Genomic DNA, 24,541 nt, shown 5'->3' with positions numbered 1-24,541 from the left:
AGAAGAGTGAGAAGCCTGTTTAAATGAGAAGGGCATTGACTTTACTGTCAAAAAATGCTGAAATACATGAACCACTGTTTATGTATGTGTAAGGCTTCTGCTGACTTTAATATTTATGTCAGACTGCATTGGATTGGTTAGTTGTTCAGAAGCAAAGCTGAATTGGCCTGATGTCCAAGTCTTGAAATAACAGATGCCTTTAAATATAAATACTTTATTAAAATGTACAATATGTACATTTTTCATGCTTAATGTAAGTAAATTCAAACCTACCTTATTGCAACGTTAGTGCCAAATCAGTTTGCCTTAAGCTGCTGTTTGGGTGGTTGTGATTTCTCCTTTGCGCACAAACTAATTAAGCAATTTTTCAAAATGTTTAACTTAAAGATGTAAACCAAGTCATTTAGAGTGGTTTGCTGTGAAATGGATTATTGTAAAAACTAACGACTCCGATTTCTTTACGCTGTAAACGTGAGAGCGCTGGTAGGTTAATTCTAGTCTTGGACCAGCTGTGTTTACTAACCTGCAAACCCTGTCTATGGTAACGGAAACTACATAACTGATCTGACGTCAGTATAATAAACTGATGTGTAGTAATGTCATAACTGCTCTTGTTTTGGCCGGTAATGGTGGGTTAGGGTGAGTTTGGCTCTGTGGTCTGAGTCTAGCTGTTGTTTTCCTGGGATGGTTGCTATAGCAGCTCCATCACGTATCTGAACATGCTTGTGTGAGGACTTGCCCAGAAAAGGAGAGCTGGGAGGAAGTGTGAAGTCTATAGCCAGCGGGCATGAATAAATCTAGACGCATTCTGACACACACATACAGGGCGTGCCGGGACACCTTTGGGAAGGGAGTGGTATCTTTGCGGTAGAAAAATCAGACTGTTTGGACACTGCTGTGTGTGTGTGTGTGTGTGTGTGTGTGTGTGTGAGAGAGAGAGAGAGAGAGAGAGAGAGAGAGAGAGAGAGAGAGAGAGAGAGAGAGAGAGAGAGAGAGAGAGAGAGAGAGAGAGAGGAGTGGCGGTCACACCCTTTAGGTTCCATATCTTGGAACTGTGTGATTCAGGTGTGAGTACCTCATGCACTCACTGTCTGAGTCTGATTTTTACCCTGTGTTTGATCACTCAGTAAATACACAACGTTTAGCTCCAACTGAATCTTAACCGTGTTTCATACCTGCTTTTCTGTTTAAATGGTCGGACTATACTGACTATTAAATTGATTGATATTCTGAAGGATCACTGTCGTGTGCTACATCTTTTGAATAGCTTCTATCAGGCTGACGTTTTCATTGTCATGTCATCTGTCTCTGCCTGAGACTGGCTGAAGGATTATTGAAGAACTTTGTGTTTCATTACAGTTACATTTCATTCGTTCATATCATCACTGAACCTCAAATTATGAACACGTCATCTAGCAGATGAATAATGTTCAAATTCTTGTTTTTGTCAATAGTGTAGTTGGTTTCAGCATCGCTTCAGTTGTTTTTCTTTCGTGTCTTGCGGGTGCTAAACGCTGCTTGCTGTTCCCAGGACAGATGCAGACTGACACAATTGAAAGAAATCAGAGTAAGAGTAAGAGTATACCTGCACTGAAAAACCTGATTACTGAGCTAAAATCCAGTCTGTATTGGATTCCTTAATCTGAAATAAGAAATCTGAATAGGCTGTTTACATAACCAGTTGGATAATCAGATAACTGCAGAATCTGATACTAATCAAATTATTGAGTGCATGTAAACACACTCTGTATTTGTCTATGGTGTGTAAATTGCTCTGTGATAAAAGCATAAAGTAAAGCAAAATTGAGTTTTGACACCATGCAGACTGTAGATTCTCTGTAGATTCAGTGTAGATAACATTCCATTGCAGAAATCCCAGGGAAATGTGTTTTTGCTTTCCTTCATCTTTCAATAAATAGAGATTCCTTCAAGATTTAGACTTAGAAATAATCCTAAAATATCCTGGCAAAAAAGCTTGAAACTGCACTGTATTAAGCTAGTCAGCTAGCCAACTTGTGTATTAAAGTGGCTAATAAAAACAATAACATACTCCACTTTGCACGTTGCTGGTTATATAGGATTATATACTAAATCTAACCCTCTAAGGATGGCACAGTACCAGTGTTTTATTCCCGGTACTGATATTAAAACGGTGAGTGTTGGCGATACCGATCCAAATTTTCTTCCTTACATCTACTAGTTTTTAAAATCGGATTCATTCATTTTTCCTCTGGGATTCAGTCCAACATTTTCTACTGATACCTGGTATTGGATCAGTGCCAACTTTATAACCCACATTTATAATTTTGGCTGTGTTTTATTCCCACTACATTTCTTCTGAATCACAAATCTAACCTTGTGCTGACGATTAGCACTGTAGTCACTCAACAAATCTCACAGTAAAGAATCGATTTCATTCTCAAGTGACAGCTTGTTTCAGGGCACGTTGGCAAAATTACATAAAAATAAAATTTTGGTAAATTGTGCTCATACAGAAAGTCACTTATTTCAGTAAAAATTGAGGGTGTTGATGCTCTACCTGCTCTACTGTTAAGCCTACATACAGTACGTGCCACACTCTTGGGGACCTAAACAAATAGCTTAACACTATTATTACTGATTAAAAAGTGGGTTTTGTATTTAAAAAGACTTGTATTAAAACACAAATGAACATAAATACAGTATAAATAACAAGAATGTGTTGGATGATAACTAAAAAAATAATACTGGGCTTCCTCAAGATGAGATCTGGAAATTGTTAAACACATTGACATACAAAAGTCCCTACTTATTGTATTGATATTCTATTTTTTTTTCCTCTGAGCAAATAAACACTTACTGACCAAACGCGTGTTAGTGTTGAGATCACATTAATTCATATAGTGTTCAGTGTGATGCTCGCTCTGCCATTTGAGAATGATATTTGTGCTTTCAGATGCTTCCAGGAAACACAGATAAGCAGCTTTTTAAAAGAATTTTTCTAAGAGGCCGTAATCTTCTGCACAGCACTGTGCATCAGATCAGAACCTTGTTATTCCATAGTTTTTGTTTATTCATTCACTTCATTTTTTGGCATTACTGAAAATGCCAGCTGTGCTTTATATTATTTGAACAGGTGACTGTTGGACTAATAGAAATGGTCCACAGTTAATTGAAATAAAGTCTTATCTTACATCCACTTACGTTAAAGTGTCTGTGTACGTGTGTTTGTGTGGCTCCACTTCCACTGTGCTGTCATAACACAGTGAGTGTGAGTGCATTTCCTGTGCTCTTCTAGCTGACTCAGGTATACGTGCATGTTCGGGGCGTGTCCTCGCTCACTCGCTCTTAAAAAGCCGTCTGTCCTCACACTCGCACACTTGGTTCACAAGCTTCACCCGGAATGTCAGCGAGGCGTGTAAGGATAGGCGTTCTCAGCAGTGGAGCACTGTGGCTGCTGATAATTTGGGCATTGTTGGGGTTGTGTGTGGCTGGACCCCGACCGTTTCACAGGACCCCACGGCATCCAACGAGACAAGACTGGCCCGGGGTACAGAGGGTTTCATTCCCTTCTGTAGATGACCGGGAAGGACAGAGGATTCAGTTTCCGTCTCTAAACGATGTGGACACGCAGAAGATTGAGTTTCCTTTTGTAGATGCTGGACAGGTGACCCAGGTAAAATCAAAGCTGGAGACTTTGGAGTTCAAGCTGCATAACATGAAGATAGAAGGGCTCAAGTCATGGGCATGTTTAAGACCTACTTTTGACTGATTTCTAATGAAATGGTTGATTTTATATTAAAGGTCCGATATTCATTAGTAGGATTATGGTTTAATGTCTTGCTGTAGGATGATTCGATTTAAAGCTGTGTAACTAAATTATAACAAAAGTCAAGATTTTATGGCGAATTCCTGTTACGGACTAGTAGCATAATTGTGTAATGTTTTCTGATTGGTTTCTTGTGTAAAATATAAAGTAACTCTTAAGTCTAGCTTGTTTTTTATTTTAAGCCAATGAAAGTGATGATTCTGTGTTCAAGTTCTGTTATGGGCTTGTAGTATATTTGTCTGTCCAGTGTATTCTGATTGGCCCCATAGCAGGATGGCGACTTTGATAACTTATCCAAAACGATCACAGCCATGGGTCATAAAGAGAACTAGTATTTGATTTTTAATATATTTTCTCACAACCACTTTGTTCCAGAAATGGTCATTTGGAGTACCGCTTTGATAAAACAACCTTTCTTTGTCTGTCTCTCACACACAGAGATGTGCTCGGGGTTTCTATAGAGACCGGAGCAGCCGCTGTGTGCCCTGTGCTTGTAATGGCCTTTCAGATGAATGCGAGGAGAGTACAGGGAAATGTCGGGTAAGAACTACACACACACACACACACACACACACACACACACACACACACACACAATGCAATAATTTGCTCACCAGTAGATTATTATGCCACAATACTTTTATCGGCGTCTAGCCAGTTTTGGCCTGTGTGCGTCTGAGAAGCTGCCAGGGTCAAAGCAGCTTTGTGATAACCCCACCATTTCAGTAACACCAAGTGAGTAACGTAAGAAGCCGGTTATTTTTCTTCTGTAATGTCCACAAATTATGGGTACAGGTTTGTCTAAGAAGCTGAAGCTGTCAGTTCATACAGATCACTGTCATCATTTCGTGCAGACGGTTACATGCAGTCCTGTTCCGAACCCACAGCACCCTGTAGGTAGTTGTGTTCGTGACTCTGCTATGCACTCAAAGGATTTCACTGTCAGTCTGGGCAAGATTAGATCATGTCCTGTTATGTAAGAACAGCTAAGGTCTAGATCTTGGTTCAAGGGTGATGCACACATACACAAACACAGGGCAGTGTACAAACTGATAAAGGAGAGGGCAGATGTTGACAAGCACACTTAGATTTGCTTTTTGTTTTTTGTTTTTTTTTGTTTTGTTTTTTCCCCAATGTGTGTCTAATAATAATGTCATACTCATATGTTCTATAGTACCATATGTATCAAATCACTGCTGTTGGAACAAAATCTCATATCACCGTTTTCTGAGTAATTTTGGGCCATTTATTTTGGTTCATTCATCATAAAAGTTTGATCCCTGGTGATTCTACAGCCGTCCGTATCCAGGAATCCAAGAGAGCGCAGTCGGCCTCTTCCTGAGTGGGTAGGGTGGCCCCGCCTGTCATCGCATCACTCAGCGCAATGCTAGTCAGCGCAGGCGTCTGTTAGCTGATGTAACAGAACTGGCGGTTGGCGCTTTCCTCCGAGCGCGTTCGGCTGTCCAGTGACATTGCGTCAGTTCAAAAAGAGGGGGTAGCGTTTCCCAGGTCTCAAAGTAAGCCTTTGCTAGCGCTCGCCCTCGTAGACCTGGTGATATAGTGTGACGGGGGAGTCCTAACTAGTGGGTGGAATTGGATACGACTAAATTGGGGAGAAAATTTGGGGGAAAAAAGAAAAACTTGCATCCATCCATCCATCCATCCATTTTCTCCCTCAGGGTTGTGGGGAAAAGAAAATCTTAAAAACTACAAATATAAAGATATGAGGTTTTGTTCTGACAGCAGTGATATGGTGGTGTCTATATGAATTATACTGCTATATGTATAATACATATGCTAATATCTATACTTACATTTCTTTATACATATAAGTGTAATATTTCCCATTTGTACTGTACATAAGTACCTGTATGTACATTTCCTAACCTTAACTTCAGTAACCAAAAATAAATGGTTTAATCTTTTTCTTGTAAAAAATAAAAAGTAAAGCTACTGTTAAAAAAAAAAAACCCATCCTGGTCTGTGGTCATGTTTTTCTATGGTATTACTGCTTACTGGCTGTACTGAAGTATAAGAGTTTTGGAATAGCTCCAGTCCATCCGTCAGGTTCCTGAACTGCTGGGTGGATCTTTAACCTCGGGTTACCAGCTGAATCTCATTAGTGTTGACTGATGTGAAGGAGAGGGTCTTTTAAAGACACGTTGCCTCTGTTCCAACAGAACTGCCAAGACAACACTGCTGGAGACCACTGCGAACGGTGTAAGGACGGTTACTACGGCAGCGCCGCTCTGAGGACCTGTAAGATTTGTCCTTGTCCACTTCAGCTGGAGAGCAACAAGTGAGTCAGTGCTGTCAGTGAGTGGGGCTGATGCAATCAAACACCATTTAGTACTTAAGAGTTACTTTAAGCATTGTTGCTAAGTAACATCAGACATATATTCTCTATATCACTTTTAGCTCACTGCATGAAATATATATTAGTGGTTGTTAATATATATTAAAGTGGTTGGTTAGTGTAGTGGGTAACACCTCTGCCTTCTACTCTGTAGACTGGGGTTCAACCCCCACCTGGGTAGACACCCTACACTACACCAATAAGAGTCCTTGGGCAAGACTCCTAACACCGCCTTCGCCTTTCTGTGTAAAAATGATCAAATTGTAAGTCGCTCTGGATAAGAGCGTCAGCCAAATGCTGTAAATGTAAATATATTATCCATACGGCCTGTGTTCTAGCAGCAGGTTATGGTCGACAGCCGTTTAGAGAAACAATGTATCAAAATAAATAAGTTTACACAATTTTCCCCTTTACCAGGTGTGGTCAATCAGCCAAACACACCTGCCTTAGATTTGTCTTAGATTTTCATAGATAAGTCATACAGTGTCAGAAATCTCAGTAAGTCTATTTGAGGGTGTTTAAAGGCAGGTATGTTTAGGCGTGCAGTTTACACAGTACGAATTGGTTAGGCCCGATTAGCTCCAGCATAAAACGCTAAAAAGATAAAATGATAAAGACGTGAACTTAAGCTACCAGACGTGCCTTGGCTGGTCAATTGCAACTGGTCAATTGGACTAACAGAACCAGAATTTCAGTAAAGCATTGGCTTAACTTTCTCATGGATGTCTGCAACTTGGAAAGACCATTCAAGGAAATCTGCTCACATTCTTACAGTATATTGAGAGCTGATGTATCTTTCCAAACTCCAGAAAAAGGGTAAAACCCATACATAGAACTACCTACGTTATAATTACAGCATGGAAAAAGGGAAGGGGGATATTACTTTTGTTGAATGTTCTTCTTTGTCTGTCCTGTCTTGTCCAGTTTATCCATTGTCAAAATGTTGTTGTTGAAAATGTTGAAAAATTGATGTCCCTGTAAAAAGGTGGGGTTTGTGGCTAAGGACCCAAAGAACACCAAAAAAACTGCAGCTGATCAACTGGGACAAAGGAAAATTGTCTGAATCTGATTTTTCAGCTTTACTTTCACTTTAAGGTCCAGATTTTCATAGTATGCTCTCCACTGACTGATTAACGTATGGTTGATGTTTTATGTTTCAGTTTCGCTGTGGGTTGCAGTGAAGTGGCTGGAAGAGTTCAGTGTCTGTGTAAAACAGGCTACACTGGAGAAAGATGCGAGAGGTGAGTTTCACTGTAGTGTCACAATGACCCTGGCATGACCCCACACATCATTAAGTGCATTATGTGTGAATGAATGCCTTAAACGTCAGTGTATGTGTTCAGTCTTAGAGATGAACCATATTTGCTGCTATCCCTGCTTTAACACATCTACTTCAGCTTAGTTAAACAGCTAATAAACTGAAGCATTAAATTAGAGCAGGGAAAATGTTGTAATGTTCAGGGCAGAAGGACTTCAGGACCTGGGATTGAGAAGCAGTGTCCTAGCAGTAGGTAGCGTGCCATTTATGATTCAACGGAATGACATGATTGACTGGAATGAGTTCTCCTCCCCCTCAGGTGTGCCTCTGGTTACTATGATGACCCTGAGTTTTTAGAGGACAGATGTCGCCCATGCAACTGCAATGGGAACTCATGTTCGCCAAAGACTGGAGGTAAACATCCTTTTAGTATTTTAGATTTTTTATCTTTATATGACTGCCAGTGGTTTGTTACAAGGATCAGACCTATATAGTTTGACTGATATGAAGGTTCCAGGGATTTCCAAAGCATTGCCAGTAATGTCATTAATAAAGCTCAGATAATGTTCCTTTAAAGATTATATGACAAAATGCATTCAGGACCTAGCTTCTGTTTAGAACAACAGCCAGACATTCGTGTTTGTGTGACGACAGTAAATTCGCGAGGTGCATTGGTTGAATGGAAGGGACAATATGATTGGATAGTTATTCATTGCGACAGTTCCTGGTCTTTTCCTGTTTTAGAGGTAACTTTTTCCGGGAAAGTTCTAAGATTATTTATTAATGGCTGGATGTATTTATATAGTTTAAGATTTTTTGTTTCTACTTTGAGAAACTTGCACTTCACAGTTGATAACTATCAGTGAAGAAAGCACCGTGTAACTAAAACTAATGGACCTTGTTTAATTTTTGACCCTATTAAATTACTTTGACCAATATCATTATTAATACATTATTTGGCTCCTTAAAATTGCTATCAGTGTCTTTTTATAATATGTTCAGAGTCCACAGAAAGATCTAAACCACAACATCTAAAAGATGTCTCATACAAAGATGGTTCTTCAGGGGTTCTTTAATAAATAGAATGGTTCTACATGGAACCATGAACACTCAAAGAGCCCTTTGCATGAATAAAGGATTCTTTGCATCGTGAAAGGGTTGATGGTGTGTTTTATATTTTGTTTTATTTTTGAAAAGGGTTCTGTATAGCACCAAAAGGGTTCTGCTCTTGTTACGATGTCAAGCCTGTAACAATAGAAGAACCCTTTTTGGTACTGCATGGAACCCTTTTCAGAAATGTTCTATATAGAACCATCTGAAGGATTTAACAATGCAAAGAACCCGTTAAGAATGCAAAGGGTTCATTGAGTGTTCATGGTTCTCTATAGAACCATTTTCTTTACAAAAGAACCCTTAAAGTGCCATCATAATTAAGTGCATACAACACCATTGTGTTTCAAGATGTCATCACTGTTGTTGTATGATGGATATAAGTGGTTTGTTTAATAGTATTGAGTTTTTCTATGTTTTGCTAAATGTAATTCTCCTTTTGCAGCTTGTAATAATGGACAGGACCCTAAAGACACCAACACTGATGAGCAGTGTCAAGGTAGATGTTTTGGCTCTGTAGTTTTTGAGGTTAAAAAAAGGAATTCAGCACAATCAGTGAACTATCAACAATGATCGTTGTCCCTGCCTCCCCCCAGAGTGTGATAACTGTGCCCAGACCTTACTGAACGATCTGGATCGTCTCGAGGACGAGCTGAGTCAGATTAAGGCTCAGCTAGATTCGTTAAATTCCAGCTCCTCTGCTTATGATCGTCTGAAGAAGCTGGAGGCAGCCATTGCTGACACTAAGGTATTCTGTCACACCCACTAACCCTCACGATTACCCTCTCTACTGTGCTGTTTTGATGTGTTCAGTGGTGTCAAATACTTGAGATGGCTGACAGCGGAGTGTTTCGTGGCATGTCTTTTTGAGGCACCTTTCTCAGGCAATCCCAGACTTGATGAAACAACGACCTAATGCTGCTTTTTGAGCCCATTTTGGTGAATAAAAGCAAGCTGGGGCCCTATTACAGAACTTCTTAAGTCTGAAAACTTATCTCAGCTGCTCAGTCACCATGATAACTTTAGTTAGGACTGAATTTAGGACAGAAGCTTTTGCAGAACAACAGAACAGCTCTTAAGTTCATAATCTTATTCTAACTCCTGATAACAAAAAAAACAGTTTTACAGAAACATCCAAACTAGATCAAATCTGCTAAATTCGGACCTAATTTTAAGGTAAACTCCAGAGCATCTTAACTTCTGTTCAAATGGTCTGTTTCTGTTGTTTTATGCAGTGAGAGGCAGCACAGTTCACTCTAACTGGCCTTATATAACTATATATAAGACAGTACTTTGACTTCTGAGGTTTTTTTCTAACAGCGTTTTGAAAAAGCCCAGCTCTGCAGTCACAGTCTCCACCCTCCCCTCTCATTACCTTTGAGTGGTAATGTTGATTAAAACTGGTCAGATAAAATATAACCGTGATGGTGGTGAATAATGAGGAGCAGAGCTGAACGTGTGTCTGTTTATTAGGGGGGATAATGTTAGTGAGCTCAGCTAAAGCGTTTGGCACAGAAAACTGAAGCCGTGACTCTGATAAACAGCACAAAGTGCTGTCGTAATATTCAATATTCAATATTCAAATAATATCCAAATCCTCCGTTTATCACACTTCAGTTTGTTTAGCCTTTTTACCTCAGTAGCGGAAGCTGCCGTTAACTGTCTGGCTAACTAGCTTGATCATTTTGATTCCGTGTTTACATTTCGTCTGTGAGCTTATGGTCAGTTTCATGACAGTTGATTGTCGACTTCCTAACTTGAGATGAGACGATGTAAAACAAGATTCCTAAATAAAGATAAGATTTGCTTCTGTAACATGAATTCTTGACCTGTCTTGACCCGTCAGATCTTAAGTTAAGACAAGAAGGAATGGGACGTTTCTGTAATACAGTCCCTGATCTCTTTGTACCACATTGGTAGCACACAGTCAGTCACAGACAGTAATGCTGACACGTGCCTCTGTATGGAGAAAGGAACAGAAACCAGAAAACACACTTATAACAGAGGCTAATGGGAGGCTGCTACATCACCTGCCCATTGGCTTCTGCTTTCAGTATGCTGTGTGTTAAGGAGTTTACCTAGTGCAGAGAAACATGTGACCATGTGCTAAAGATATGGTGAAATGCTGGACTATTCCTTTGCCTGGAACATTCACTAGAAACAACAAAAAAACTCCATCTACATTGTGCAACTGAACTACATGCTTTTTTTTCTCAGAATGTGGTGACTGATTACAGTGCTGCAGTGGACAGGCTGAGTCCTAAAGTGGCTGAACTGGAGAAGGACGCACTCAGTGTGAGCGAAGATATCAAACTGCTGTTATTCAAGGTACTATATAGGCTTGACCCCACATGCCACTTTTTCCAAACATAGCGCATTGAAGCTCTGAAAAAGCTCCAGTGAAATGCTGAGGTCATTAAAACTAAGTGTGTGTGTGTTTGTTCGTATGTGAATGTGTCCAGGCTCAGAAAAGGTCAAATGATGCCCAGACTGCTGCTGCTAATATAGAAAAGACACACCAAAGAGCCAAAGATCTCGAAAGTCAGACCCTGGACCTGCTCAGGAAAATCCTAGGTAAGCATGTGCTTTATGGATGTTTTTTAAAACAAACTTCCCTGAGCCTTGTTTTGTTCAAACTATGGTCACTGGATATGTAATTTCTTTTCATATTCACATGTAAATTAGGTCATATTAAAAAGAAGCAGGGAAATTACTGTTAATTCTCAGCTACTATATCCCTCATACGCAGTGTTGGACAGTATGTAAATGTTAGGTATATAAGTTTCCTGTACTGGTGTTCACTTTTCAGTGTACCGACATTCACTGTATAAAACTATCATGGTATTAATGATGTCTTTGTCAGAGCTCCTGCAGCAGCTGAAGGATGCAGAGCGGGGAAATGGGACCGTGCCCTCCGGCGATGTGGCCACACTCATGGCAGAAGCTGAGCGCATGGTGAAGGAGATGCAGGAGCGGAGCCTTAAACCCCAGAAAGACGCAGCTGTGAAAGAGCTGGATGAAGCACAGAAACGTAGGCTTGACCTCAGAATCACCTTACTAACCTGCCACATACAGACAGATGAATCGCACTAACCAATCACTGCTTGTTTTTCACTGATGTGTCTTCATATATTGGAAGACACATTGCATTTACAATGTAATCAACATTATACAACAGTTAGTTCCAGCCATGCAAGCTGATTGGTTGAGAAGCATTCAGACTGTGCTGATATTTCGCCGTAACATCACAGGATTTTCACAAATACTTTACGACTCTGCTGAGATGCCGTTGCTAAGCAACAACTTTGACAGCTGGAGGAGATTGAACATTTGAACATTTTTACTTCTTACTTTGCCACAAACAGAAAATGGATACTTTTAAGATCACATTTGACCGACAGCCAATTTGGTCCGACTCTGAAGATGAGACTACACTACATTCTCACACTGTCATTACTACTGAGCAGTTTTTCAGTTGGCAGCTGTGATGGAAGAACAACCTGAACAACCTGGAATCAGCCAGAAAAGAACTGAATATCCTTAGCCAAACAAAATGGGCTGTAAGTCTTTACATACTGGCTGGAACAAAACAACATTACTGATCTAGCAAAAAATGACAAAACTGAGCTAAACTTGTTATTGCGGCAGTTTTATTGCTCAGTCCGTACTTCAAAAGGTGAGGCTTACAGTATACTGTGCAGTGAGTGAGTGGAGCTCATTACTCTGCCATAGAAACAAGCTGCTTGTTAAGGAACTATACTTTGGCAGAAGGAACTATTAACAGTAAAACATTAAATGCAGCGTCCACGGCCCAGTTTATTAATTTCTTGCTTTATTTAATTAACTGTTGTATAAAAACAATAGCACACTCGAGGTTGTGTGTTATCGAAAATAACATCATGGCTGTGATCTACAGTGACCTACTGTGACCAAATCACAGTCACGATGTTATTTCACAATGACGCACGACCTTGAGTGTTATATTGCTTAATTAATTACCAATATAATACACCAATATAATAAAACTAGCTCCATTTGGGAATAGTTTATCTCGGACAGTTTTTGTAGTTCTTGGTAGGCTTATACCTTTTTGTATTTTCATTGCGAAAAAACATGATGGAAAACAAAGTCATCAGTATTTTGTACTGAGAATGTGTGTTTGTGTGTGTTTGCGAAACAGTTCTAGAGTATGTTAAGAACAACTGCACTAAACAGTACGACCAGAACCAGGAGGCTGCCAAGCGGATCAAGGGACTCCTGAGTGACTATGAAGCCAAACTGAAGGAGCTTGAGGAGGCTCTCAAACAGGCCAGTGACACAGTGATGCAAGCCAATGACCAGAACAGCCTAAACAATAAGACCCTGAATGATCTGCTGGTAAGAATACAGAACATCTTCTCTGCTTTAGTCCAGAAAGAGAGCAAAATATTTTGAAAATGTGTAGCTCCAAATTAAAAATGGTTTACAGCATTTTTTTTTACTGCTGAATGAAAAATATAACCAAAATTATAGTTCAGTTTAAAGTGATTAAATCTCATTAATGTCGTTTGTTTGTTTGTTTGTGTTTCCACCTTCAGGAAAAAATTAAGAAGTTGGAGAAAGAAAGAGACCGTGTTTTTGCTGACATTGTCTTAGCAAAGCGGCAACTTAATGACACAGAAAACCTGCTGAAAATGTTGAGTGACAGCAAAAAGGTAAAATCTCGTGGAAACCGATTAACCTTTGTTTTTATAAAGAAGACATGCACATATTTCACAAAGCTTTTTAGTTAGCCAGATAACAAATCCAAGGTCAGACCTGTCCAAGAGGAAAAGAGATAATGAACATTTCTGTTGGGCAGTACTAACTGTGGTCGTAGAGCTGCACTCTGTAAGTTTTGGGGATTTAGAGACCCCTCTGGTGGAAAAGTGTAATTGAATAAAATTGTAAATTCTCATTTCTCTGCTCTGACAGGAGTATGAACAGCTGGCAGCACAGCTGGATGGTGCAAAGAAGGATCTTATCAACAAAGTAAACAGCATCTCGCAGGCAGCCGCTAAGGAGGGCCTAGTGAAAGAAGCAGAAGATCACGCCGCTACCCTGAGCAGACTGGCCAATGATCTCCAGGAGTAAGACGTTCCATTCAGTCACACACTGGTAGCCACTAGAACCGCATATATTCATAGCTTATATTTTTGCATCTGCACTGCAGGTCCTTTCCCTACTGTTTTGTTTAGGTTCTGTGTTCATCTTTGGCTTTAGAAGATGATGCAGTTGATATTTGTACTCTTTCTAGGAAATGCTTAGGAATCTAAAGGCACATGTTTACATGCATGCTGGCCTATAATACAGGCCAACCTGAAATATTCTTCTTCCCACAGGGCAGTGAGGAACTCGAGTGGACGCACTGATGTGCAAGACGCCCTCGCTGCCATTGACGCCTACAAGAACATCACAGATGCAATCAAGGCTGCAGAAGAGGCAGCCAAGAGGGCCAAGGACGCAGCTGACAAAGCTCTGAATGTAAGAGCGCAATGCTGAAAAAGCATCACAGTATATCAGGGCCAGTGTTTTTAATCAAGTTGGGCAAAATATGTTTTTCTTTATAGTGGAGACATGAAAAGATTTAGAATGTGTTTAGACCACAGTCGTTTCAACCCTTATAAGTCAAGAAATATTCTCTTTTTGCTATATTATATAATTCATAGGCTGTATGATGTGGGGGACCTTAGAGGGTTGAATAGCCATCCCACAAGAAATCCCACAAATAGTAGTGGCTGGTGACACACAACTCTGTCTGCGTGGTTCATTAAGGAATCCAACCAGTCTTTATTTGTCTGACTCTGACAGGATTTCTCTGAAAGAATTAATGTACAGGACTGTACAAAAGTCTATTCAGAACATATTAGGTTATTTTTCAGGAGATTTGATGATATCAGGAAAGGATTTTTTAAACGATGTTCCTGTTCTTGTGTTGTTTTGTATGTGCAGGATGTTGTTCAGGGAGATGTAACCAACAGAGCAAAAGATCTGAAAGACGAAGGAAACAGGCTCCTCAAAGACGCCACGAATGCTGCAAAAGACCTAAAACGTGGGCAGAACTTCAGTTACCTGCTTAGATTTAGTTTCCATATGCTTTTATGTACATAATAAACATCATGTCTTAGTCCTCTGTTTGATGTGGATATGATGATTGTTTATCAGAGGCCACAGATGACCTGACTAACCAACAGCAGCGATTGGATGATGCGGAAAAAAAGAAGAATGCATTGGAGAAGGAGCTGGCTGCTATAAACACTGATTTGAAGGGTGTTCAGAGAGGTAAGCAAAACAGCTCATAGTACTCAATTCAGCCTAAAGGATTTCCAAATTTAGGCTCTTTCTGGAAAACTAGGCCATATTGTCTGCAAATGAGCCACTAAAGTGTAGATAAAAATAAACAGGTCATTAAATCTACTTGACCATACTTTGAACCGTTCATTTTTGGAGTCTTACAGCTGTGGCCAGATGTGTCATATGGCAGAAAGTGCTGCAGAATAAAAGACTATGGCAATCAAACAGTGTCTTTGTGATCATAGTTTAGTCAGACAAGCAGTCTTAGATTAATGTTGAACATGTGGTGCGCATGTGAAGTGTTTGTTCCACATACTCTTAGAGGTTTGGATTAGTTTATTAGGGATCTAGACATTTTTGTAAGATTTCAATCCAAGCATCACTTTTAATCCTTTGTACTCTCTCTCTATGCAGATGACATTGGCAAAATGATTGATGCAGCAAAGAAAACAGCAGAAGCAGCTAATACCTCAGCTACTGACACCCTGGACCAGCTGAAGGCCATCAACAAAGAGGTAGCTAAGATTAATGCCACCCCATCCGGCTCAAACATCGACCGTATGCTCAATGACGTCGATATGACAGGTGAGTGAACCAGTTTTTGCAACATTTATTTGCACCTGTGCGAAATATTGGTTCTGCTTTTGCAAAATCTATTGGTATTTAGCTATAGTATGTTATAACAAATCTATAAGTAATGATGTTTGGTCAGTAGCTCTGACCCCTCACCAAATCTGCCTTACACCCCCCACACACACAGTGAAAAACCTGAGCAGCTCCATCCCTTCCTTGCTGGATAAAATTGCTCAGGTGGAGAGACTGAGTTCTCAGATTGACCCCAACAACAACATATCCAACAACATCAACCGCATTAAGGACCTGATTGATCAAGCTCGAGCCGCCGCCAACAGAGTAAGACAATTTCACAAAGCCAAGCAGCACAGTGGATGCGCTTCACATGCCTTTTTTCTAATTCTTTATTTTTTGTTGATTTCATATTTGTATAACGGTGTGGTGCATGCAGACGTGGAAACAGTTGCTGTGCTTTTTTTGCTGTCTTTGCCCAACTCTCGCTCTAAATCCATGTTGGACTTTTATGGCAGATTGCTGTGCCCATGAAGTTCATTGGGGATGGTTACGTGGAGCTGCGTCCCCCGAAGGACCTCGATGACCTACGAGCATATGCAGCTCTTAGCCTCCTCCTTCAGCGGCCCAATTACAACGCCCGAGGAGACGGACGACGCAGACGTCGCCAGACCAACACAGATAATGGCAATTTGTTTGTGCTCTACCTTGGAAACAAAGATGTGAGTGTTTTGTGATTTTTCTGATAATAATTTTGCCTTTGCATACTTTGCACATATGCTACACTCAGTTGATAGTTATGAAACACGAACTGGCTATAACGTGAATTGGGTATGTCCACATTATAGGCTGTGCTTATTAGTGACCTATATCGGTCATTGGTGCAAACATACCACTGGCATTATTATTATAAGCTATTATAATTTAAAGCTGCTGCTGACACTGAATGATGACTACAGTGTGAGCAGAGTAAAGTGTGATTTTAGTGTGACCGAACCAGCATCCTGAAATGACCCGCATGCACACATCCTGCTCGGTAACGTCACATGAATGAATTGCGTGGATAAACTAACAGTCAGAAGGAGCTTCACTGAAGATAATTAACTCTGATCAGCTCTCAGCTTCATTATTAGAGCGAGACGAAGGGGAAAAGTGTGAGATGAGCTTCTTTTCCTCCATTTACAGACTTTAACTTCTGTTCAGCGCTGCTGCCATGGTATGACGGCACAGGCTCAGTGGGGAAAAAAGCACTTGAATTCCGATCTGAGCGTCACCTTAATGTTGCATGGCCACGAATCGGATACGTATCTGATCTAGGACCACATGTGAAAGTGTCTCAGATCACATTTGTGTGTCCACACAGCCCTGAAAACATCAGATCTGATTCACATTAGGGAAAAAATAGGATGTGTGACGCTTCACCCTGGCAATGTGAACCTGAGCCTTTGAGAGCCTTTGAGCTCAGTTTGAGATTACATACAGATGTTAAACAATCTGGTTACATGTAGTTTATCAACAGTGTGAGAGTTAAAGTCAGGTTTAGGGTTAGTTTTAAAGTGGGGTTTAAAGTTAAGGTTTAAAAATTAAGTTTAGTTAATAGAGATGCATTTAGTCCGTATTTAGTTTAATGTAAAATTCAAAGTCTCACCAAATACGAAACCAGTGTGATCTGAAAATGTCAAATTTTTGTGTTTACATCACTTCAATTCTGTAACATGAATGTAGCCATTGTTACATTACGTGTGTATGTAGTTATGATCCAACGTAAATTGTGTTCTAATCATGCTCTGAGAACGTGATACACTGCAGTCCTGTGTATCACTAACGGGAGAAGTTCATGTTTATAGAAAACGCTGCCTTTTCATCTAAATGTGATGAAGAAACAGTTTTCTGTAAGCATGCATCACTCCTTTTAGTGACATACCAAACTGCAGAATCTAATAACTTGGTCAGTTTTTTTTAATGATATATTACTGCATTGTCTGCAGTCATCAAAGGACTACCTTGGCATGGCCCTGAGAAACAACGTGCTCTATGTCATTTACAAGCTGAATGGAAGGTCTTATGAGCTGGAGACAGATTCCATCACGTTGTCGGGCAAGGAGCCGTTCTACTTCGACAGAGTGGATATGCACAGGTTGGGCTGCACAGCTTTGCAGCAAAAATCTATTTTTTTCATAATGGCACAGCTAATAGCACCAATTGGACTTCTTGGAAAACCATATTGATAGGCAGGGCCTTTACTAAGTGTATTTTCTAAAATGTGAGCTACATCAGGTCAATATGTGCATATGGTTTCATAATAAATTCACTATTTTCTGTGTTAAAGACTAGTCTTATATCTCACCCTGAAAGGCTTATCTATGGAGATTCTACTGCTTTCTACTAGAATTTAGCTCGAGAAACAGTCGTTTCCCATTGGACAGATAGTACCAGTACGCCAGTACACAGCCGCGCAGCTGTGGTTATTCTACTAGCATGCAGTTTGCATAGGACAGTCACATTACTACTGCGGGCAGAGTGTCTGAGGCTGAAAAGGGTCTGAAATACACAAACTCTTCTGCAAAGCATGTCTCACACCTCAAACGGCAACCTTTGTCACCCCGGCGATCAACTAAGACAATACTTTCTACTGATGAAGAAGACGTAGATAAAAAAAACATGATGATGATGAATAATCAGACTTTTTTTGTGTGTGTATGTGTATATATATATATATGTGTATGTATGTATATGTATAACAGTGAATTTGAACACAATCTGGAAATACAAAGTTAATTAATATTCTTTTCATATTACTGTACCTACTTTAGAATTTACGAAGATGTTCAGATCAAGCTCACAAAAGTGTTCACATCGACTAATCCTCCCAATCCACTAATTTATACCCGCCGAGGAGAGCCCCTTCTAAACCTGCTGAACCTCGATCCCAACGAAGTGGTCTTTTATGTTGGTGGCTATCCCGATAACTTCACTGTAAGTCTTTACTCTGTGGGCCAGTTACTGAGTCATGGACTAAACCTTGTCTAGGTCAACATTTCAATATAGTCCTGGGCTTAATTTGGATTAATTATAAAATATGTTGCCTGCTTGAAATTGGGACAAATGACAAGACATTGTTTTCACTTATTTCCCCATATTTTTAGCTTCCACCTTCTCTTAATTATCCCAAATATCGGGGCTGCATCGAGTTTTCTACCTTGAATGAGAAATTCATCAGTCTGTACAACTTTAAGTCACTGACACCTCAGAACATCAGCGATCGAGAGCCATGTAAAAGGTAAGGCCACAATGCTCTTTATGTTCGAATAATCAATGAAACATTACAGTTTTGCATCCATAGCAAAGGTTTATAGCCATTTATTTGGGATTAGAAAAGTATCCCCTGTTTTTAGCCAAATAAGTGGCCTACTGGTGCTTTAGAACTGCAGGACCTTTCTTGTGCGACTGGGTTCACTTACAGCTTGTATTTATAAATGTATGATTGACTTACGTGATTTTCCGATGTTTTTGACCTTCCCAGATACGTTATACCCAGAAATGACTACTTTGAAGGCTCAGGTTATGCTAAAGTCGAGCTCGTCAATATGCAATCAACACTGATGATCTCTCAGTGGATGGAATCCAAAGCTGACAGCGCTGTCTTGCTGTACTTTACAAACGAGGTCTGCTTTTATTCAACAGAGCATATTTAGTTCTTTTTATGTAATTCCATGTATTTCCTTTTTAAAGCAGCCATATCATGAAAAGCTAGAAATTCCCTTTGTTCTCGGAAATAAGAAAGATATCAGAAATCAATCTAAACAGTTACATATCGCTGCTGTCGGAACAAAACATCATATCTCCAAAATGGTAACTTTACAGGAGAAGGAAAAACATGCTTTACTTTTAATGTAAGTCTATGCAACCAGGCGTTTTTACAGGACTTTTTCATTCCTTTCGTTTGGGTCTGTTGTTCAGGAAATTTACACACGATGTAAAAAAACAGGCATTTTCAAATTATATCAAAAACTGAAAAATGTCAAAAATGGAAATACGAGGTTTTGTTTCCGACAACAGACAACAGTGTTAGTCTTAAAGGCACAGTAACAACATCATTCTAGAGTATAAGAGTTAAAGAGATTCATAAACCCATGAGAGAAATGTAGGATACGGCCCCTGGGAATTTTATACTAAGCATAAATTATTGTATATCCTTTAAATCATATTAAACCATATTAAGTCAATGCCATTTTAACTATATTAGGTCACAATCTGCTCACTAAATAACAAATGTGTTCTGATCCAGTTCCGGTTTAAGCAGCTGAGGTGTTTATTTAACTAGAATAGACCAGAAATGTGGATTTTCTGGCAGGCAGTAAGGGCTGGACTCTGAAGAAGGATTGAATTGAGCAGTGTGTTAACATTTCTTTTCATTTAACTTTTTTTTTTCCCTGCATTTCACTAACTAGTCCTCCTCATTTTACTCTCCTGCAGGCCTCCTTTTACTGTCTTACTATTGAGAAAGGTCGTATGGTGATGCGTGGCAGAGATGGTGACACCATCCTGAAGGAAGAGATCAGTGTCGGCAGATTCGATCTGGTGAGACATTGTGTTTATCTTCTTCTGCTCTTGTACTGCTGACATTTGTCTTAATGATGCACTGTGGTACATTTTCTTGTTTAGATGCATCGTTGGTTAGCTTATGAGTGTTTTTTCTTCTTTAAAAAGTGTAAAAAGCTGAAGCTCCAGAGCAGTCACTCGTAGAAGGCTTCGCGTGTTCTTCCTGTAATGCATATTAAAACATCTTTGGCAGCACTGCAAGATAACATGGTTCAGAAAACTGCTCAACAAGAAATATATAGACCAGATAAATCGACGTTATAATCCCTGATGCTGTATGGTCTACTTTAGTTTGGGAAGAGTATAGATCACTTCTTTGGTGAAAGAAAGACGTTTGAAATGGTACATTTGTAGTAGAAGGGGGAAAAAACAAGATTAAAGTGTATTTTAACAGGGGGTGTAAACAGGGTGAGACTCAAGCTCAGCAGTGCTCTGTGTTGGTGTATAATGCTCCCAACACCCGAAATTCATCTAGCTACCAGCGAGCTAGTGATATAATGCAGTAGGGTTGGACAGTTTGGAGAAACTGTTGAAGAGCATTTAAAAGCATTTTTTTCTGACTGATATTGTGATTGTGACTGATATTTTCTATAAATTAAACTCCAGACATTTTTGTCAGCACATCCATTTTCTCTGGCCTTAACATGGAATGTGGTGTTCCATACGGTTCATGAGCTTTATTAGGTGACATTTTTCCTCTTAAAACTTAAGACAACAATGGATAATGTAAGATATCACTACAACTTTGCATACAAAATTGCACTATATTAATTTGCTGTTTTAATGGAAAAACAAGTCTTTCAGTGCTAGAATGCAGCATATTGATGAAAGAGGTATTAAGTGATTAAGTTAAGTTAATTAAGTGATACTGTTTTTGATCCCACAACCGGGGAAATTCCATCTCCGCATTCATCCCATCCATGCAAGTGAAACACCACACACACACTAGGGGGCAGTGAGCACACTTGCCCGGAGCGGTGGGCAGCCCTATCCACGGCGCCCGGGGAGCAATTGGGGGTTAGGTGTCTTGCTCAAGGACACCTCAGTCATGGACTGTCGGCGCTGGGGATTGAACCGGCAACCTTCCGGTCACAGGGCCAGTTCCCTAACCTCCAGCCCACGACTGCCCTATAAGAAGTCTAACACGATTTTTACAGATCATCAGCTTACAGAGTCAACTGACAGTCCAGTTATTACATTAATCAAATAAGTCATAAAGCAGTGCTCAGTTTTCTATATTAATATCTTTGTACACAATATTAGTGTTCATTTTTCCAAAACAAGCTCACAAACAAGAAACTACTTGACCCCTTTATAAATTTATATTTATAATTTGTTTACATGGTGACATTGTTTCCTCTGGTACCTGCATACTGTCTTGAAAACTCCAGGCCTACACGAGTCAGTCAGTAATCGGATATCTGCTTTGCAACCGGCCAATAAACTCGCAGAAGAAGACGTGACGTAAACATACGGAAAAAAAAATTAAACTAAAACTTGATGCCGTGACTTTCTTTTAAAAACACCGTGCCACTTTACCTGAAAATATGAGCATACATCATCTAGAAGGTCAAGTCATTTTGTCAAGCGTGTAGTTGGTTTCAGCATCACTCCAAAAGTGTTTTGCTGCGTCTCGCGACAGCACTGCTTGCTTATTTCTGGTACGGCAGTCTGTTTTCGGATATGCACAGACTGAGAAATTCAAAAGAAACCAGAGTTCATATGTACTGAGCTAAAATCCAGCTCTGTTCATCGGATTTGTTAACACGATTTCTAGATCAGAGATGTACGGTGTTTACATCACCATTTGAACAATCGGACAATTGCAGAAATCCAATTATGATCGGATTATTGAATGCATGTAAATGCACTCAATGATGGAAACATATCATAGGTCAGGATTGCATTAATATCATCAGTTCGCTCAAGCTGACGCTTACTGAGCTCCACTTTTTCTCTCACCAAAGAAAAAAAAAATATTTGTGTTAAGCAATTAAAACTTTTGATTTGTTCTGTACAGTCACTGTTTTTGGTTTAGCTCCAAATCTGCTGTTTGTAAACTGTTTGTTTTTTGATTTCTTTAGAACGGGGAGCTGAAGGTCATTTTTCAGAGTTCAGATAAAAAGATAAGGGTCCGTATGAAATCAGTGGAAGTTTTGGTTTTTCCATACACTCTGAAAAAATTTGACAGCTACTACATTGGAGGCATTCCTAAGGATCTAAGAGAGAGGTGTGTATTTTTTTCTATTCTGCATTACATGTCCAAAAGTTTGTAGACTCCTGCTCTTCCAGGATTTGATTAGATTCAGCCACAAGAGCATTTTTGAGGTAATTTTTTTTTTATTGCTCTCATACTGCGTGCAGTAGAGGGCTATGATGATTGTATCTTTTGCATTTGCTGGCAAAACTCCTTCCAGTTTTGTGCTGCTAACTTAGTGTTGGTATGCTTGAATCTCACAGAGACAACATCACAGTGCTGCCTCTGAAGGGCTGTGTACACAGCTTGAGTGCTGCAGGCACAAATCCAAAGGTTCTTGAGCGAGTGGGCGTCGGGCGAGGCTGTTACCCAGAATTACTGGTGAGGGGAAAAAAAGTTACAAAAAATCAAGTGTGAATTTACTTGGCATTAAGTTTGTTATCAGTAATTAGAATATCAAGAATTTAAAAATGAATTAAATAATTGGGGCCAGATTCATAAAAGAAATATATTAAGAAATAAAGTCTTTATAAATGAGACTATAGAATAAAATTGGAAGTCCTGTGCATTTTTGGGTTTTCACTGTGGTGGTGTTTTTCGCAGACCGCTCGGAAGGCAGAGTTTAATGTGGGCGGTTCCTTGGAAACCGCACCCACAGGCTTTGATCTGTCTAAGGATATGGTCCTGTCCGTCGGCTTCAGAAGCACGGAGAAAAATGGCCTTCTGCTGCAGAACAAACAGGATGTTAGTTTTGAATCTCTGTCTCATTACCCATGCACAATCTCATACACAAATACATATTCATGCATATGCCTAAATATCAGGGACGACTCATATTAATCTGGTACTGATAGCAGATCTAGGTACTCGTGATTTTGGCAGATACAATTTCATACTTAAAAATTACATTTTAAATTCACACGTTTAAGATTTTAGTTAAACATGGGTTTACTGGTAGATTCTATTCTCAATTCTAACATTTCTCAAACTCATAATAGCCTTTTTCATAAAAAAAATGTAGATTGTGTAACATTATTCTAATGGCAAAGGTTGGGTTTGGATAGATTACACACATTCTCTTTACATGTTCTACTACTTGCTGTGAACATTCATATTTGTTAGTTATTACTATTATATTTTTATATTAATATTATTTTTTAAATTAACGATTACATTTAAATTAACAATTACATTATTTGTTGTTGTTATTACTGTGATTATCAGACTGAAAGTCATTCTTTTTAAATGCTTGTCTAGGTCAATGAGCTTGAGCTGGATATGGTTGATGGTCATGTGATGCTGACTTTCCAAAACAATGTGTGGAAATCCAAAAAACAATACCAAGATGGAGAATGGCATTATCTTAGTGTTGTCAAAACAGGTCAAAAGTAAGTGTCTGATTGTCGGTGTGTACTGGTGTTTTCTCTGAAATATGTGCTTCTGAACAAGGCGTGGTGCAGTGACTCTACTTAGGCTTCCACTGTGCACAGTGCATTCATTTTCAGGTCCATAATGGCCTTATACAACCTTAAGCAAAAAAAAACAACAGTTCAACAATATCACCCCCGCTGGTTATTGCACAAATTGTGAATGAGTATTTCAAAGTATTGACCAAAAAGTTTGTGTATAAAAAAAATTACCTGCTGATTGATCTTCCAGTGGGAAGAGTGAAGAAGGTGGAAAGTGATGACGAGGGAAATGCATTACCACCTATATATAGAAGCATTAACATAGGCCCAGGCCAGTTGTGGAATGACATGCCTTCAGTTCTTTATCAATAACCATTGTTTCAAAACATTTTTTTTTCTTCTACATTGGACACAGTTTGATATGAGTGCCGATTAATCTTGCTATCTCTTGTGTTGTAGCATCGAGTTTCGAGTTGATGAAGATGATGATGGAGAGAAGAACACAGTCTCACCCCCTGCTCTCACCTTCATATCTAATGATATCGTTTTGGGCAAAGGCACCTTCACGGGTTGCTTATCTAATCTCTACATGAGAAGGTTACCAATCACATGAATTTTCTTGCCTACATGCATGCAGTGATTAGTGACTTGTGAGCTCAGTGACTTGTGCCCTGAACTGCTGGGGTTTCCTTTCTTATTGTTATTGTTATTTGTATTTTTGCAGGCCTGATTTTGATTTCAAAGCAGAAGACTTGAGTACATTTAGCCCATATGGAGACGTGCTCCTGGATGTGTGCAGTGCTGCGCGGCCGCCGGAGAACATGTTGGCCGGCCGCAATCAGACACTCAATCAGGTAAACATCTGGCCATTTTAATCCATTCTGCGTGGGTTTCTAAAACATAA

General features: G+C 39.6%; 1 protein-coding gene across 4 annotated transcripts in view; it reads left to right on the top strand.

Annotated features, from left to right (window-relative positions):
- LOC108436853 (laminin subunit alpha-3-like) overlaps window positions 1-24,541 on the top strand; it is a 154,797-nt gene that overhangs the window by 108,166 nt on the left and 22,090 nt on the right. For all 4 annotated transcript variants that reach the window (XM_037535183.1, XM_037535185.1, XM_037535181.1 and 1 more), the window contains exons 53-81: window positions 4,247-4,348; window positions 5,989-6,107; window positions 7,325-7,405; window positions 7,742-7,836; window positions 8,978-9,031; window positions 9,129-9,280; window positions 10,750-10,860; window positions 10,995-11,106; window positions 11,396-11,563; window positions 12,713-12,909; window positions 13,110-13,226; window positions 13,486-13,640; window positions 13,893-14,034; window positions 14,503-14,602; window positions 14,716-14,832; window positions 15,259-15,429; window positions 15,605-15,756; window positions 15,948-16,151; window positions 17,418-17,566; window positions 18,243-18,405; window positions 18,576-18,709; window positions 18,953-19,094; window positions 19,906-20,010; window positions 22,116-22,261; window positions 22,492-22,609; window positions 22,832-22,972; window positions 23,486-23,616; window positions 24,097-24,234; window positions 24,362-24,491. In XM_037535183.1, coding sequence (XP_037391080.1) covers window positions 4,247-4,348; window positions 5,989-6,107; window positions 7,325-7,405; window positions 7,742-7,836; window positions 8,978-9,031; window positions 9,129-9,280; window positions 10,750-10,860; window positions 10,995-11,106; window positions 11,396-11,563; window positions 12,713-12,909; window positions 13,110-13,226; window positions 13,486-13,640; window positions 13,893-14,034; window positions 14,503-14,602; window positions 14,716-14,832; window positions 15,259-15,429; window positions 15,605-15,756; window positions 15,948-16,151; window positions 17,418-17,566; window positions 18,243-18,405; window positions 18,576-18,709; window positions 18,953-19,094; window positions 19,906-20,010; window positions 22,116-22,261; window positions 22,492-22,609; window positions 22,832-22,972; window positions 23,486-23,616; window positions 24,097-24,234; window positions 24,362-24,491 — 3,846 coding nt within the window. The remainder of the gene's footprint in view (window positions 1-4,246; window positions 4,349-5,988; window positions 6,108-7,324; window positions 7,406-7,741; window positions 7,837-8,977; window positions 9,032-9,128; window positions 9,281-10,749; window positions 10,861-10,994; window positions 11,107-11,395; window positions 11,564-12,712; window positions 12,910-13,109; window positions 13,227-13,485; window positions 13,641-13,892; window positions 14,035-14,502; window positions 14,603-14,715; window positions 14,833-15,258; window positions 15,430-15,604; window positions 15,757-15,947; window positions 16,152-17,417; window positions 17,567-18,242; window positions 18,406-18,575; window positions 18,710-18,952; window positions 19,095-19,905; window positions 20,011-22,115; window positions 22,262-22,491; window positions 22,610-22,831; window positions 22,973-23,485; window positions 23,617-24,096; window positions 24,235-24,361; window positions 24,492-24,541) is intronic.

This window comes from Pygocentrus nattereri, chromosome 2 (genome assembly GCF_015220715.1).
Source record: "Pygocentrus nattereri isolate fPygNat1 chromosome 2, fPygNat1.pri, whole genome shotgun sequence".
In the NCBI taxonomy this organism is placed as follows: Eukaryota; Metazoa; Chordata; class Actinopteri; order Characiformes; family Serrasalmidae; genus Pygocentrus; species Pygocentrus nattereri.
This window is presented reverse-complemented; position numbering and strand designations above follow the sequence as displayed.